At 41.2% G+C, this 15,568-nt stretch overlaps 1 protein-coding gene across 7 annotated transcripts in view; it reads left to right on the forward strand.

The window, feature by feature from the left end:
• The window catches only part of LOC127363455 (RNA-binding protein Musashi homolog 2), a 231,717-nt gene that overhangs the window by 114,329 nt on the left and 101,820 nt on the right, over window positions 1-15,568 (forward strand). For all 7 annotated transcript variants that reach the window (XM_051399889.1, XM_051399890.1, XM_051399893.1 and 4 more), the window contains exon 7: window positions 13,943-13,991. In XM_051399889.1, coding sequence (XP_051255849.1) covers window positions 13,943-13,991 — 49 coding nt within the window. The remainder of the gene's footprint in view (window positions 1-13,942; window positions 13,992-15,568) is intronic.

Here is a 15,568-nt window from a genome sequence, read left to right on the forward strand (position 1 = left end):
TCAAGTGTAAAGACATCACCACTTAGAGTATTCGCTAACCACGTCATTAATCGTACCCAAAGTCTATGCTAAACGCATTTGTAGACATTTTGCCTTGCAGATGGGCTGATGCATGCTGAGTTAGTGTGAGCTGCTGGTGTCGCCTGTTGACACAGAGATCAGAGGGCTGCGAGAGATGGAGAGATGCTGTCGTGAGATGGCGGCAGGCAGGCTGCTCAGGGAGAGAGGAAGAGAGACGAGACAAGACGAGGCTCCACTCCAGTTTGCGAGGAAGAATTTGAAGTTGATGTATTTCCCTCAGCTGTTGTCATTTGTAGGCACAGGTACCTTTTAAGGACAGTACTACAGGCAGAAAAATATCCCTCTGTAGACATTTTCAAAGCGAATGTATATTATATGTTCTGTATAATCCTTGAATATATTTTCTTTTGACATTTTAATGGACACTAATGACGGCTCAGTTTGATTACCAATAGTAGCACTGAAATATCAATCTGTTCCTGGTGGTCCAGTGGCTTCTGGCCTCGATGTGGCTTCTGGACTCCCCGCTGGAGCCAATGTGGCTGGCATTATTCGGACCAACTGGCGGCTGTCTGGGTAGCTGTGATGGGTGTCGTGCTGGGGGGCCTCCATACGGGGGGACCCTCATCTGCTCACAGTGTCACACCTCTCACCACTTTGCTCTCTCTATCTGACCCTGTCACCAAGGCAGAGAGTGGCAGATACAGGCAGAGAGAAACTGTGCAAGAGACAGAGAGAGTGGGTGGTACATCCTTTTAGATACAGGCAAAGCTGAAATCCTTGCTAAATAATATCAAAGATAGCTGTCAGATGCTTTTACCGAGCACACTGCTTGAGTACACGCAAATGGCACTATCACTGAAGAAGTCAAAGGTCCACAGCTACTGGAGAATTGAGGATGTCATTCATTTCTTTAAGCATACAGTGTAAGTGCGGGCAGTCTGTTTAACAAGCATAGCTTACGATCAGCTCTCATACAGCGCAGATTAGATCAGCAATTAGCTGCCTATATGTTATGACCAATGCAGTTTTGTCATGTTACGTCCAACAGGTTGATTTTTACCTCAGATTTCTTCTTGTCTGGGGTTCTTGTGGAGCAGTGCAAATAGACAACATTGTGTTTATGTATCTTATCCACAGATGGCTTCTGGTGGTCTGGTGTGGGTGACCGCATAGCATCTGTGTTTGAGTGTGCGTGCGCATATACATCTGTGTACTTGTGTTGTGTTGGGTGCTAATGACAGTTGGCATTTGGCCACTATCAGTGGATCGTTAATTAGTATTGAGAGGTTTGGGGGAGAAGCACAGATTCCGCTCTATCTCACAAACAGATGTGTGTTTGATCTGCTAACCCAGCTCACACACACACACACACACACACACACTTGTGTGCGCACGTGTACACACCACGCTGTCCGTCCATAGCAACTCTCTGACATATGGAAATGCCTATAAGCAAGTCCCTCTCAGCACAGTGATATTGACTGCAATAAATCTAACCACAGAAAAACATCAGGAAAAAAAAAAGTATGGATCATAGTGAAGTCTGTTGTGAACCTGCCAGAGAAAAATCGTAACGACATAAATGACATTAACAAAAGGATACACAGAGATGCACTATTGCAAAAAATGCATTAGTACAATACTGATGCACTCAGCCCACGGTTCAGTACAACATACAGGGTTTTACTGTTTGATGCACTCTGAATTTAGTTTTTAAGTTTAACTCAAAGCAGACTGTGAAGTATCTCTTGAATCTAAAAAAAGATATGTTTTACCATTATTAGTTTTTATAATATAATATTTGTATCTTTTTTGTTTGATTTGTTGTAGGTTTTACTGTCAGGTCCTTTTAAAAATAAGAGTAAAAATGTAATGTCAAAAATCTACACCATAATGTCGTCAATGCATAGAGAACAATACAACAGTTTTCTCCCAACACCTTACATCAGTGCAAAAAAGTGAAAAGGGACTTCACTGGTGGAAAAAGAGCAGTAATGAAAAGAATTTCTGTTTATTTCTTAAAGCCAACCTTTAAGAAACCTCTACAAACTCACACTCTGGAGTAAAAGATTATTATTGGGCTCACTAATGTCAGAGCCTTTGTCTATTCAGTTAATTGTTGCATAGTCGTCCTGATGGAATTGTTCTGTGACCTTTAGTATTTTTATTTCTCCAACCCTTATATTTGCTAAGTGATGGTATTCTGGCTGATTAGTGCACCCTCGTCCCCCCAGACACACGCGTGCGCACACACACACACACACACACACACACACACACACACACACACACACACACACACACACACACACACACACACACACACACACTATTACAAAACACAATGTATTCACTCCCAGAACCCCACTCCCATTGTTCTGCTTTATAACACTGGGAAAGGAGCATCAGTCAAGTATATTAGCTGGATCCTATTACTGTCACCAGATTGCCTCTCTGAGCCATCTTAAAGAGCCCCCAGACAAAACTTCCTGTCATGTTAATCCAAGCTTTAATAAATAGAGGGATGTGTAACCATATTCAAATAGGGGCTCCCGTATTTATGCTGACAAAGAGAGACGGGCTATCACGAAATGACAGATGAAAGTGTTTTGCATGAAAAGGAGGGGGAAAAAAAGTTTTTATCTGTGCTCATTCTCTCCCATTCTGGAGAGAAATGTCAAATTATTGAAATGGCCTTTTAAAAAAAGCTTAAGCCTAATCTAAGTAAAACACTACAGGTATTAGGGATGGTGGCCATTGTGAGTGAAATGAATGCTATTCAACTCCTGCTAGCAGCTCATTTCATCCCCCTTGTTCACCTATTGATATCAAAGTACATAATACACACCTTGTTCTCTAAGAGAGATTTATGTTCATCGGACCTGTCAACATTAGAGCATAGTGTCACTGAGCACTTTCACTGATTCATGAATACAGAATCTGTTATTAAATGTTATTTTCTAGTTGGTTATTCAAAGGCGTTACTAGCTATGTCATTTAGTTAAAGCTCAGGCAGTCACAAAGGTGCACTCGGAGCCCTTTGGATCCCCGAGGAGTCTCAGCACTAACAAAGAGAGCTGAAATTGACCTCTTCAATTCGAGGCCATCTCTCAGATTCACGTGTGGAAAAGAGCAAAGCCACTAATGCTATCACAGAGAATAGCATGCTCTCTTTCAGACTAGGTTCATTTCTAGCTAGTCATTCCTTGACACTCCGAAGAGAAAAAAAATCCCAGTATTTCACAACCACATGCCTGCGTATTTCACTCTGTGGTGCAGAGGCTTCCCATTTCTTTGATAGACTGATTGAATCTGAACATGTTTGTTCGTTCTTGCCGTTGTGTGACTAAATTGTTCCGTGTCAAACCATATCACCAAAATATTTCTTGCATTGCGTAATAAAAACTGAGTAACAATATGTATTTAAGACCTTATCTTACAGGTAGGGTGAAGGTGTGATGATGCATATCTTATAACGCAAAGGCTCTGATTATTCATTATAAGTGTAGTGCTAGTATTACTAAGCAATAATAATATTAGTATTAGTAATTTGTAATAACCATTAGTATTGGAAAAACATTGAAAAAATATGAATCACTGTTTTAATATGTAGTATTAAATCTGGTGCTGCATTGTTATTGGTATTCCTTTTACCTAGCACCATGCAGACTATTAAATTAAGACTAAAAGATGGATGGATGGATGAATGAGCCAGCGAAGAAGCTAAAAACGTTCTAAGACAGTTTTTCTGTGAATCACTGAGGCATATAACTGACTCACCCACAACGCTAATTTTCTGCATGTGGATTTTTGATTTTGGTTAGAAGTTGGAAATAAATACTGGGTTAGCCATACCCTGAGCAAGCAGGCAGGAGCAATTAAACATTTGATTCTACAAAGAAACCGTCTGTAATAGATTTTAATGGATCTGCTTTATGCCTCAAAGTGATTGGGGTATGTATCTAAGGGGGTTCTGACAAAGAGTTTTAACACTGGTAGCACCTCTATGTGTCAGTCAGCAGAAATTACCCTCACACTTTTACTGCTTGAGCAATTGAAACTGAGAGAAAATAGAGGACAGACACTAAAAGAGATGTTAACTATCAGAAAATAATTCAAAATAAGCTATTAAATATTAACATGGACTAACACCAGCTAAATTCTAATGCTGTATGGCGTATGGGAATTATTAGATATGAATGACCTTATGGTATATTAAAACGGCAACATGTCTAATAAAAAGTTGTGTACCCAACCTCACACTGGCTATTGCAGTGTAATCCTTTTCGTCCTCTGCAACTTCCTCACACGTTCGACTCATTTGCCCATCTAAACAAACCTCTACCCAGCGTCCTTCTCACTCTCCACGTCATGTGTTCACACAGTCTCCCCAAACATTTCATAGTATCCTCTGACCTTTTTCCGTCCTCCCGTCAAGGCTGCTTGCAGCTTTATTTACATTTAACAAGGAGGAGGGAAGAAGGGGCGGATGATGTAAAATGTGTTCCGTCTATGTGTGTGTGTGTTTGTCTACTATAAGACAAATCTGATTGGCTTTCCAGGAGGAAGGACATCATTTTAAATAAGTCCTCAATGTTAAACTGTTTGCTCTAGGGCTTAGGGATTGCTCACCTCTCCAAATACTATTTTAGCTTGAAAGCACAATATTTCCCAGCCTGAGCTTTCACATGGGAGAATGAGGGAGGGCCATGGTGCAGCAGTTTCATGGAGGTGGCTTGCAGGCATACTCCATTCTGACAGAATGAGGAGGCACTCTGCAAGAGTGTGGCGGAGAGGAAAGGGGCCCTATTAATAAAATGACTCCATAATGGGTAGTTCCCTGCAGCTTGGCAAAGGAAGACAGGCGGATTGATGGACGAGGCCAAGGCCTACTTCCTCGAGCATACTGAGCTCAACTGTGTGGACATGCCTCTGTGAGGCCAAACGCAAGGCCAGACCCCACAACATACTGAAGTCCCATTCATATAGGAAGGAAGTACCTCATAAATGTTTTCCTGTTTTGTGTAAAAGGGTCAAAGTGTCAGTTCTAAATGAGCAATACATCATATCTAAGCCTTGTTAAAAGCTGTCTCGAGATGGCTTTAATGCTATATAAAAGGTTCTCCAAATTATACAATATGTTCTGTATCACAGATGGCTGATTTGAAGCCTGGAACCAGACAGAATCCACCTTAATTGTAATCTTACATCAAAGTAAGACAACAGTAAGGTAAACAAGACTCCCAGGGTGACGATATTAGATTTGTGTAATGCATACTTAAGAGGACAGCATACATAAAATAGTGTTTGCCAGAAATATAGGTTGTTTACAAGAAAAGGGTGTATAAATCTGCTTAATTTTTAACTGCTTTTTTGTTTTGAGGATGGGTTGGGCAGTGCTAGAGATGTGCTAATAAAATATTGTTTTGCCACAACAGTGTTACGTTCTGCCCTAACAATATAGCAGCCTCCTGAAGGCATCACTTCATCATCCTTTCATTACATTTCTTTGTAACAGTACATTGATTAGAGTGGCCTCAGCATGACTGCCTTTTTAATTGTGTATTTGTTGATCTGAAAGCTGCACAGAGCGCCGTGGTAGGATCTGTACTAACCATTTCAACAATGCTCTGAGGCATTATTTGACACACAAAGTTCATTGTTAGAATATACATCAGTTTGTATCACCATAGCGACCTCCTTGGATGCTGAGCAGGGGACCTCATAAATATGTATTCCTGACAGATTTGAGGAATTGTCTTCCTCAAGTGTTCCTCTCAAGCCATTTTGTTAATGTCAACATGAAGGAAAGTTACTGGAATAAGTGTTGACATTCAGCCCATGGTGTATATCATTAATAATTACATTCACAAGAATTTCTGTCAGACGACTGCTGAAAAACACTAGAATCACGTTTTCCTGTCACTCTCATTTTTCGGTAATTAGGTATAAAAAATAGATGAATTATGTACGTGAACCCTCAAAGCCCATTATCTTTGTGTTGCCATACAGTGGGCTTCATTCATAGTTTAATCATATACAGTGCTATATGACAATTCAGATTTTCAGTCATTCCTCAAATATGTGATTGTGCATTAGAAATTAAAATATTCCATTGCTTGGGCTCCACTTGTTTCATCTCTCTACACTATCAGCTCTCCATAAAATATAATAAAAACATGTTGCATTGTATTAAGGTCAGTATGTAAATTGACATTAGTAGTCACGAACCAGCTGATGAATCCAGTTTTGCTTGAAGAAACTAAAACAGACATATTTACTGTTAGAAAAATAAAGAGAAATGGGCTAGACAGAGCAGACAGCAGTTAAGCGCCTCTTCACCCCACATCACTGTGCTTTTCCTATCTGTGTGTGTGTGTGTGTGTGTGTGTTTTAAGTTTGCACTCTAGTCGTGCATTTTTATCAGTTCTGCTGAGGGTTGCCACTCATCCATTATAATAAGGAATATTCCTTTTGGGATAGATATGCGTTGTGTTCCAGATTAAACATAGCTGGCATGGCCTCTGCTGTGGATCTGAAAAAAATAGCTTGTCCATCTAGGCTTGCGCTTAAGAACAGTGTCCCTTTTGCCCCCTTGTGTAATTGCAACAGCTTATAGGGAGCTAAAATTTTGCCCTCTGCTCCTCGTTAAACCACCACTTGTAAAAGCGCTCAAGCGTGGATGCAGCACATTGCAGCTCAACGTTCCTAGACAATGATATAGATTTCCTTCACAAAAGAACAATTGAAAGGGTTGTCACAAATTTGTCCATTGTCACTGGGTCGCTATCATTTCTCTGTTAATTGCCATCATTGTAATAGAATAGTAGATGCTCTGCACTGCAAAGGGAGTGTTGATGAAGGGTCAGTGCCAGCTGAGTTTTCTCCTTGACCGTGACCCATATCTGTCATAATGGTAATGATAATAATGATAATGTGATACTTCATTGTCATTGATCCCTGTAGGGAGTTTTTTTTTTTTTTTTACCCCCTTTACCCCTTCCAAAGCGAGGCCGTGGTGCTGGTTCAGCTACAGACTACTGCCCCTAGTGAAGGCAGAGATTCAGTCTCTTTCTCAAAGACTCTTAAGGAAAACGAATGCTTGCCAACAAGGGGGCTTAAAACTGGGTCCTCCAGTTAAACAGTAGTCTCTCTACTCAGGGTGTGATCTTACTGTAGAGTATACTGAAGAGTGGGTTCACTCATTCATTGTGACTCTTGAGGTTTCGGTTGTTCCAGTAGAAATTTATATTTATCAGACGCCGCCATATTAGTTTAGTTTAGTTTTCATTAAATCTGTCCGATGTGGGATTCAACAAGTCATTTTGTAAATATGTGTAACAATTTTAGAAATGGAGAAGTCTTATAGAGGGATCTCCTCCTGCACACTGGGCCATCTACATATTTGGCAGGGTTACCCAAGCCCTGGCTGCTGGCTATATCCCAGACAAGTTACATCTGTCAGGTTATTGCTTTTATATATCATGTTGTCATGTTTTGACAGGGGGAATGAGTGTGCTGACTAGACACTGTAATGAATGGAATGTTAACCAAGTTTAATTATCCAACCTTGACAAGTGTGACAAAATCTTTAGCTAAATTGACTCTTATTTATAATGTTGTCATTTAAGTTGGACCAAGCCTTTCCTGAATCGCCATGCTAGGGATACAAATTTCAAACAACTTCCTTAAAGGTCCCTATTTGTCCCCCCTTTAATCCCCTATCTCGTGTTTGCTTTTCCCTTCTGGTCTACGGTCAAAACATGGCAGTTTAACTTGGCAGACTCCATTAAGACGTAGGCATAAAGGGCTTATTCAATCTTGATTACATTAAAAAAGAAAAAAACATAGTTATGCATATTATATTCACTTTCTGCCAATAGATCCTCCTAAATGTTACATTTACACTGGACCTTTTAATTAATATTTAGCCACATGAAAAATGCCTTCACTTAAAATGAGGATGCTCCAACTCCCTGCTATTCAACAACTGACCAGATATGATAAGTTCCAGACTTCATTGGAGGACACGAATTAGATGAATGGCTTGCAGCTCCCCAGCCAGCAATGAGCTGCTGAGTGGGATCTGTTGAAGCTGGTAGTTTGGAATTAGCATGAGCGTCAGGATAGCTAATGAAACCAGACAGCTGCCAAACAACTCGGTGGGATTTCTCCCTGTCTTATTTTATATTGCAGGAGTCACGCACCAACTGGTTACTCAGTCAGGGCAGTTAGCTAGCTAGCTTCTTTAGTCGGTGTGTGCGGCCCATTCAGGTGGTCAGCACACACACCTGTAATTGCATTTCATTAAAGACAAAGACAGCCTAGTGATGCAGCCAGGAACTTACACCACAGCACATTTTCTGACAGTTCACACTGTATGTCTTTTATGTTGTTGGTTGACATATTTTTGATTAAAATAAATAATCCTTGACATCCCTATGTCATGCCAAACATGAATGTGTCATTTTCCATAGTTGTATTTTGGATGAAAATAACTCATGCAGTACCACAGTCCTATAGTTTGGATTCAGAATGTATTTTTTTCTACTTAATACCACGATTTGTTTAAGTTGAATTAGTCACATATTGAGAAAAGTAGTTTGGAAGCTTTCAAAATGATCTGCTCTCTTGAGCATCACCTGGTGAACCCATGCAAATAGCACAGCCTTTGCCTTGGCAGTGAGCAACAAATCCCAGTAATCCTCAACACCAAAATTGACACCAAAATTGCCTGATAACTACACACACACACAGTGCAATTCTTTCCTCTTAGGTAAAAATGGAGTTCACAGCAAGTGTAATAGATGAAGGCAAGAAAGGAAGCTCTGTGCACCCAATACAAGCAGCACAAAGCCCCAACGGGTGCCAGCACAAAAACAGAGCCCAGAGCCTCAACAAAAGGATGGGTCCCAGGTCACTATCTGTGGCTCCGGTCTCAGTTCCTTTGGCATCAGATATGATCTATATCAGTGTCACCCCCAAATTGCTGGAAAGCTCCTCTGGTAGCCTTCAGCCGTGAGCTGAATGTAAATGTGCATTTGACACCTCTAAATCGCTGTCATAATTCATTTCCAGAGCTCTTAAATCTCTCCCTGTCACCTGGCACCTCTGCTGTTTTCCTGTCCAAAAACAGAGCACATTAGCCTTTATTGATGCCTTTGTCCTTTGATACATAATTCATCATTCAGCAACCTTTTTTTTGGAATTATCATGTATTATTTTGAGTTTGTTCAAACATATGGATTGATACAAACAAAGAGGTTGCACCTGGTGTGAAGTTCAGTCTCATGCTATATGACAGGAGCAGGATAAGTCTTTTTGTTGTTAGACCAGACTGATCGAGAGCTTCACCTTTGCATATGTCCTAAGTTGACTGACCACATGCAGTTGTGCCGCTTGAATCTATCAGCGTGTCCCGTAAAAATCACGTTCTCCAGATGTCATGAAATTCTCACTCCTCAATCATTTGCCGTATGGCTTGCAGCATAAGCAGAGGTCAGAGGTCTAATGTGCTGAGGTTTATGCAGTGTTACAGGGTTTATCTGGAGTCATCCGACGTATGCCACTCAGCTTCAGTACTTTCAAACGGAGTCATATTTTACACCACAAACAACCTTACACAGTATATACTCAATATGTCATTCATTGGGATGTGTCGGTGCACCCATTATATTATTGTATAAAAGTTTCAGTGTTTTCTTGAAATGCAACTAAATAACTTATGTCTATTACCTTAAATGGTCACAATATAAGAAACTAATTAAATGACTGATTCTAAGAAATTATAAGGAACTGAAGCAATAGTATGTCTAAAACTACTCATTCCACTCAGACAAAAGAGAAGCTTAAACTGACATACTGCTACTGTTACATCTACTAATACTGCTACTATTACTGCTGCTACTGCTACTGTCAACACTCTTACTGTTAAGGCAGCACTGTTTAGTCTAGCATTATCACACCCTGAAATATGGGAAATGATTGGTCTTACATTCAGTATGTAAGATTTATGCAAAATGACCGAAGCTACTTTTGAGACAATTTTTTTATGTTTATATAATATTCCATTGGGTAACATTTAAGAGAAGCTATTGGCAGAAACGAACGGAGTATAGTATTCATAGTTATGTTTTCATTAATATATAATCACCTAAATATAGGAATCATGTTTTTTACGCTACCTTCGAATGAGCCATTTTTACCGATAGAGGGAGTGGAGTAAGATACAAAAAGAATAGAGCATTATTACATGTTTATTTAAAGCATATACAATTGTATCTAGTACCTGCTGAATCAAATTGTGATTTACAGAATGGGATCCAAAAAAGAAAGGTCACTTGTATCTATTACCACCACCTTCTGAATTGTGAATAAAAGTGAAATTGTTGGAAGGCCAACAATTCACACACCTAATATACTCCTGTCAGCCCCTTTTTTTAGAAGGAGGTTATTTGGTTCAGATGTGTTTGCTACAGGTTTAGTTAAAGAGCTGCCCAGTCTCCCCCCACCCCCTTGACTGTCTTCCAGCAGCCTTCGCTTTTTAAGTGGTCATGGACTGTTCCAGTGCATATACCACACTGAAATAGACTTTTGCTCTTTTCTTCATTGTCACAAAAGGCCAGGCACTTCACTGGAGTTCCCATTCCCCTTTTACATAGTGATAAGACAGCCATTATCCTTTGAACCTTTCTTTTCACTGAGCCAGGAGAAAAGGAAGAGTGAAAGAGAAGGAGGAGGAGGACAGAGAAAGATTTCTTCCCTGAGGTGAGCCTGGCCTCACCTCTGTGTGGCGGGCTTTTTTGTGAGCAGTGAAGAGGTCCTTAACCTTCTATCAGATGGAGGCACACAGTTGTGTTCTGCTTGAATAACTACATTGAAAAGCCCTGAAGCACGGGAGATGGTTCTATAGACTCTGCAAGTGGCAGAGAGAGAGAGAGAGACTGAGACTGAGAGTGAGAGAGAGAGAGAGAGAGAGAGAGAGAGAGAGAGAGAGACTGTATTGTATGACCTGCTGGAGTGTGACTCTCACATGATGTGCACATTCTTTGTTAAAGTGCCCATCAGTGCATCACCGTGAATCTGTGTTCTTTGTTGTATGGGTCTCGCTGACAGGATGGTCCTCCTCTAATAATGTCACAACAACACAGTTCCCACATTTATATAATACACTTCCTTTAATAGACCTCACTTCATTTTACAAAGTAACAGTCGTTCTGCTCTCAGGCTGTAAATGGCTTTACAGCAGCAATACCATCAATATCAGAGGACAGATATTTGAATGTCATGTTGCATGAACGGCTCGTGGTGGTTGATGGCTGATGATACCGTCGGCTGTTTTTATCATTCAAGCCAGTCAGATATCATGTGGATTTAATGTGCTCACTTGTTTACCTTGATAGCAGCAACAAATTAAGTGATTATAGGTAGCTACCTAACAAAACAAACTAATTACATGCTAGTACAGAAGTCATAAATAGTGTTGTGTCCATTATTTTTGCAGGTGCTCGTGGGTATCATTTTACATTTCCATGAGTTTCGTCTCACCAGCGAGTCACAGACACTTTAAACAAAATCGTTGCTTATCAATCTCTGTCATAACAGTTGTGTTTGAAGGAGGCGCCTCCTCCGGTATTCTCCCCGGGTCATTTTGTCTACATTTCTACTGATGCATGCATTAGCGACTCTTTTGGCTGTTTCAGTATTACTGATATTAGATGATGAGGTCAAATGCTATAAATTTCTGTCTGCCGTGTAAATGATCACAGGCTGTCAGGCGAGCTTGTCAAATTAAACGTCAGTTGGTAAACATGCCATTCAATCTTTGCTCTGCAGTGGAGCTTCCACACTGTCAGATGTGGGGACATTATAAACTGTTTCTGGTGTTCTGAGCAGAATTCCAGCGAAAAACAGATCAATAAATAACAATGAATCAAAGTTTTCTGGCTTGATTTCTAAAACAGTGTAATCATCTGGCCAAACACTTAATACGATAGTAAAGTTACTGTACTGCAGGAAAAACAAACAAAAAGTAACTCTGTGTTCTTCAAACTCAGGCAATGAAATTACAACCCACTGCACTACAAATTCCAGTTATCCCACTTCCTCTCACTTTAATGTGATTTTCATTAGATCGCCTGGCATGAGACAGAGGTTGGGTTACGTGACATTATAAATGTCTGTTTATAAAACTGTCGCTGCAGGTGATATTGCTTGGCAGCTGTGTATTTGTACACTACTTTCATATGTTTCCCCACCACACAGTCATCAGACAGCACATTTTTTTCAGAGACAGCAAACGTCATTATTTCTGCAGCGTTTTCTGTGTTCGTGTGTTGTGTCAACAGAGGAAACACTTAATGACTTTGTTAGTGGCTGTTGTACAGAACTTCAGACTGCAGTACCACAGTCGGAGTGCTAGTGAAGCTATACTCGCAGTAAACAGTTCTTCTCTATTGCACCTTTGGAATTTTACTGTTAAACTTCCGACTGCCTGCCTTACTTATTCCTTCCTCTTCTCACACGTCAGTGTTCTCACTGTAACACATATCTAACTCTCCCTTTATTTGTCTTTGCCTTAACCATACTCTGCCCATTGTTTGCTACACTGCTCTGAACATTGTTGGATTTTATAAGGCCCACCTTTATGCCAACACCCACCTGTAGGCTCTGATTCTCCGCCCAATTCAGGTGCTGAGTTTTGTGAACTCTTGCAAGAAGTAACAATGCTCTTTGTCCACATAATAAAGGGCGTCATGTTAAATCTAGGTTCACCGTGTACATAGGCTACTTATTATGACTGTTGCCAGCTATATTTTGCAATTTAGAAATATTTTGGGGAGGTGCAAATAAAGTGCCTGTGAGCCGCATGTGGCCTGTGAGCCATGCAGTGAGTAACCGGGGCCCTACAAGCTGTGCCAACGTCTTGTGTGCCAAATGTGTGGCAAGGGGGTGGCATGAACAGTGTGCCAGCGCTAGTCTGCCTGGCTGCCAGGCACTTCTCTTTATCCAATCAGACAGTTCGGCTTGAGTGAGACCCCTATTCTTGTCTCTTCCCATCTCCTCCTGAAGCTTTGTCACCCTCCTATGAAAAACACAGACGCATGCTTGTGAGCACATATTTCCCCCAGCACAGCATCGAGCCTCCCCGGTACACCGTTACACTTACCTAGAGACCATAACCATGGAGTGAATGGTGCAGAGTGTTCCCTCTTTGTTTTCTGTCTTCCACTCCTCTCTAACCCTCTTGTTTTTTTGTTTTTTTTTTCATTTATCTCCCAAGACAAAATCACAGGCTAAATGAGCATGCCTCACTCTGTTTTTTAAGCATTTCTTCAGAGTTATAGAAAGCAGACTGTATCTAGAGATCTGTTTCTCAGGGATGTGTGAAGAAGAAAATGCTGTCTGTGTGTGGCTTTATTGGACATGATGAGGGATGATATTATGGTGGATGCTGCTGCCGCAGCGGCTGTGAGGTGGGGAAGGATCCCATTTGTCTCATGCTCGCTTAGTGTAATGTGTCTATCTGTCACCCTCCCCAAGACCGGACATTGGTGTTCATCAAAATAAACATATTGTCCACACAGTTTTTTCCGCCGCTTGTCATTCTTGTTAATTCTCTCTCCCATTGCCACTTCTTACTCACATCTTTGCCACATCTTATCCAAATTCCTATATCATAAAAAATTACGAGCTACAGAGAGAAGGGGAACTGGTAACCTGACAATAATTTTTTGACCGCAGAAAGATTATGTCGGAGAGAGGTGCTTAGAAAGAAATAAGTGTATAGCAGTGAGAATATATATTCCAAGAGTAATTACAGTGAGTAGAATGAGATGTGATTCAATGGGGGAAAGGTGACGCGAGGAACTTGCTGGAAAGATTAAGCTAATGTCAGTTTTTTTCTTGTGTCTTTCAGGTTGATGATGCCATGCTTATGTTTGATAAGACTACTAACAGACATAGAGGTAAGTGCACACTGCATCTGCTCACTTTCCTCTCATTTTTGCTCTGTCTTTCTGAAAGGTGAGAAAATAGTCATTTTATGTCCTTTCCCCATGAGATAACACAGAACAGTTCCAATCTTACATGATATTAGGTGCGCCGTCTGTTCAACAATGGGAGCGTGTCAAAGTAATCAATAAGCTGGTATGGTGTTTAGAATGTTTCAGCATTGTGTGTGTGTGTGTGTGTGTGTGTGTGTGTGTGTGTGTGTGTGTGTGTGTGTGTGTGTGTGTGTGTGTGTGTGTGTGTGTGTGTGTGTGTGTGTGTGTGTGTGATGATGCTGGTGTGAGTGTTTCAGAGAGGTGCTTAAAGGGTGTAAAGATTGTGAGATGGTGGGTGCTGTGCAGTCAGATAACAGCATCAGATAAGGCCCAGGAGAAGCACTGACTTTATCTCTCATCGCCTCCTTATCTTAGATGAGGGGACGTTTCTCTCTCAAGCAGAGGACTTTCCAAAGACAGGTTTCCTCCCCTGCGCCACAATGCAGTGTTGTTTATTTAAGCCAAGCCGCACGCTTACAGGCCCGACCTAACCGTCACAAAGCAAATATATAGGGCTGTCAGTTATCCAGAGCCCTGCGCGACGGCTGTTATTGGCTATGGATCCTCACGTAGGTACGTTTAAAAGAAGTTTTAGGAGACAGACTGTCCCTGGCTGTGCATGTGTGTACGTACCATTGTATGCGCGAGTTGTCGACAGGCACTGGCAGGTAGTTCCGCAAGAAAAAGGAGCAGGCACTTCTCTGTTTGTCACACCAGTCAGTTCACTCGTAGGCAGAGCTGGCATCGCACCATCTCACTGAACCGGGCTGAGCGCTGGTTTGCCATATAGAGCGACTCAGCCTCTCAACCTGTATAAATGTTTAAGTGCAGTCGGCTTGGATTGAAGACTGTATTGTTTTTGTGTGTGCGCAAACTCTCTTTTTCTACTGTATCTGTGTGTGTAAGTGTGTGTACTCGGTGGAGACGAACTCTTTGAGTCTGGTAAACAGTTTCTAAGTGTGGAACATGTGAACTATAGTGGAAGTGATCTATGGCTTTGAGGGGATTTTGATCTGTAGTGACAGAACCCAGTGTGAGGTCTGCTTTGAGACGAAGGCTTTTTTCTCTCTCTCTTATTTTCTCGCTCTTCTCTCTCTCTCTCTCTCTCTCTCTCTCTCTCTCTCTCTCTCTCTCTCTCCTGTCTGCTGCACTGCCAGCCCTCTGTGAAAGGGGATGGGCACCACGCTCGGGGAGTGTGTTAGGCACTTGCCTTTGGGCAGCAAAATGCCCTTCAAATGAAGACAATGATGGAGAAACAGCCTCCTTGGCAATTTTTCTGATGACAGCAGACGTATTTATATCGAGTGTGACACTGATGCAGGAGGCAGGTGCAGTGCTTTCTGCGGTTGCTGCTTCTTCTAACTAGCATTTTAAATGTTTGTTCCAGTCGGAATTTAAACAGTAGATATTTTCTGCTTTCATCTTTAAAAAAAAAAAAACAACAGATCTTCTAGACGAATTGCATAGAATATTACAGAGCCATAAGAAAATTTGAATAA

Source organism: Dicentrarchus labrax, unplaced genomic scaffold, assembly GCF_905237075.1.
Source record: "Dicentrarchus labrax unplaced genomic scaffold, dlabrax2021, whole genome shotgun sequence".
Classification (NCBI taxonomy): Eukaryota; Metazoa; Chordata; class Actinopteri; family Moronidae; genus Dicentrarchus; species Dicentrarchus labrax.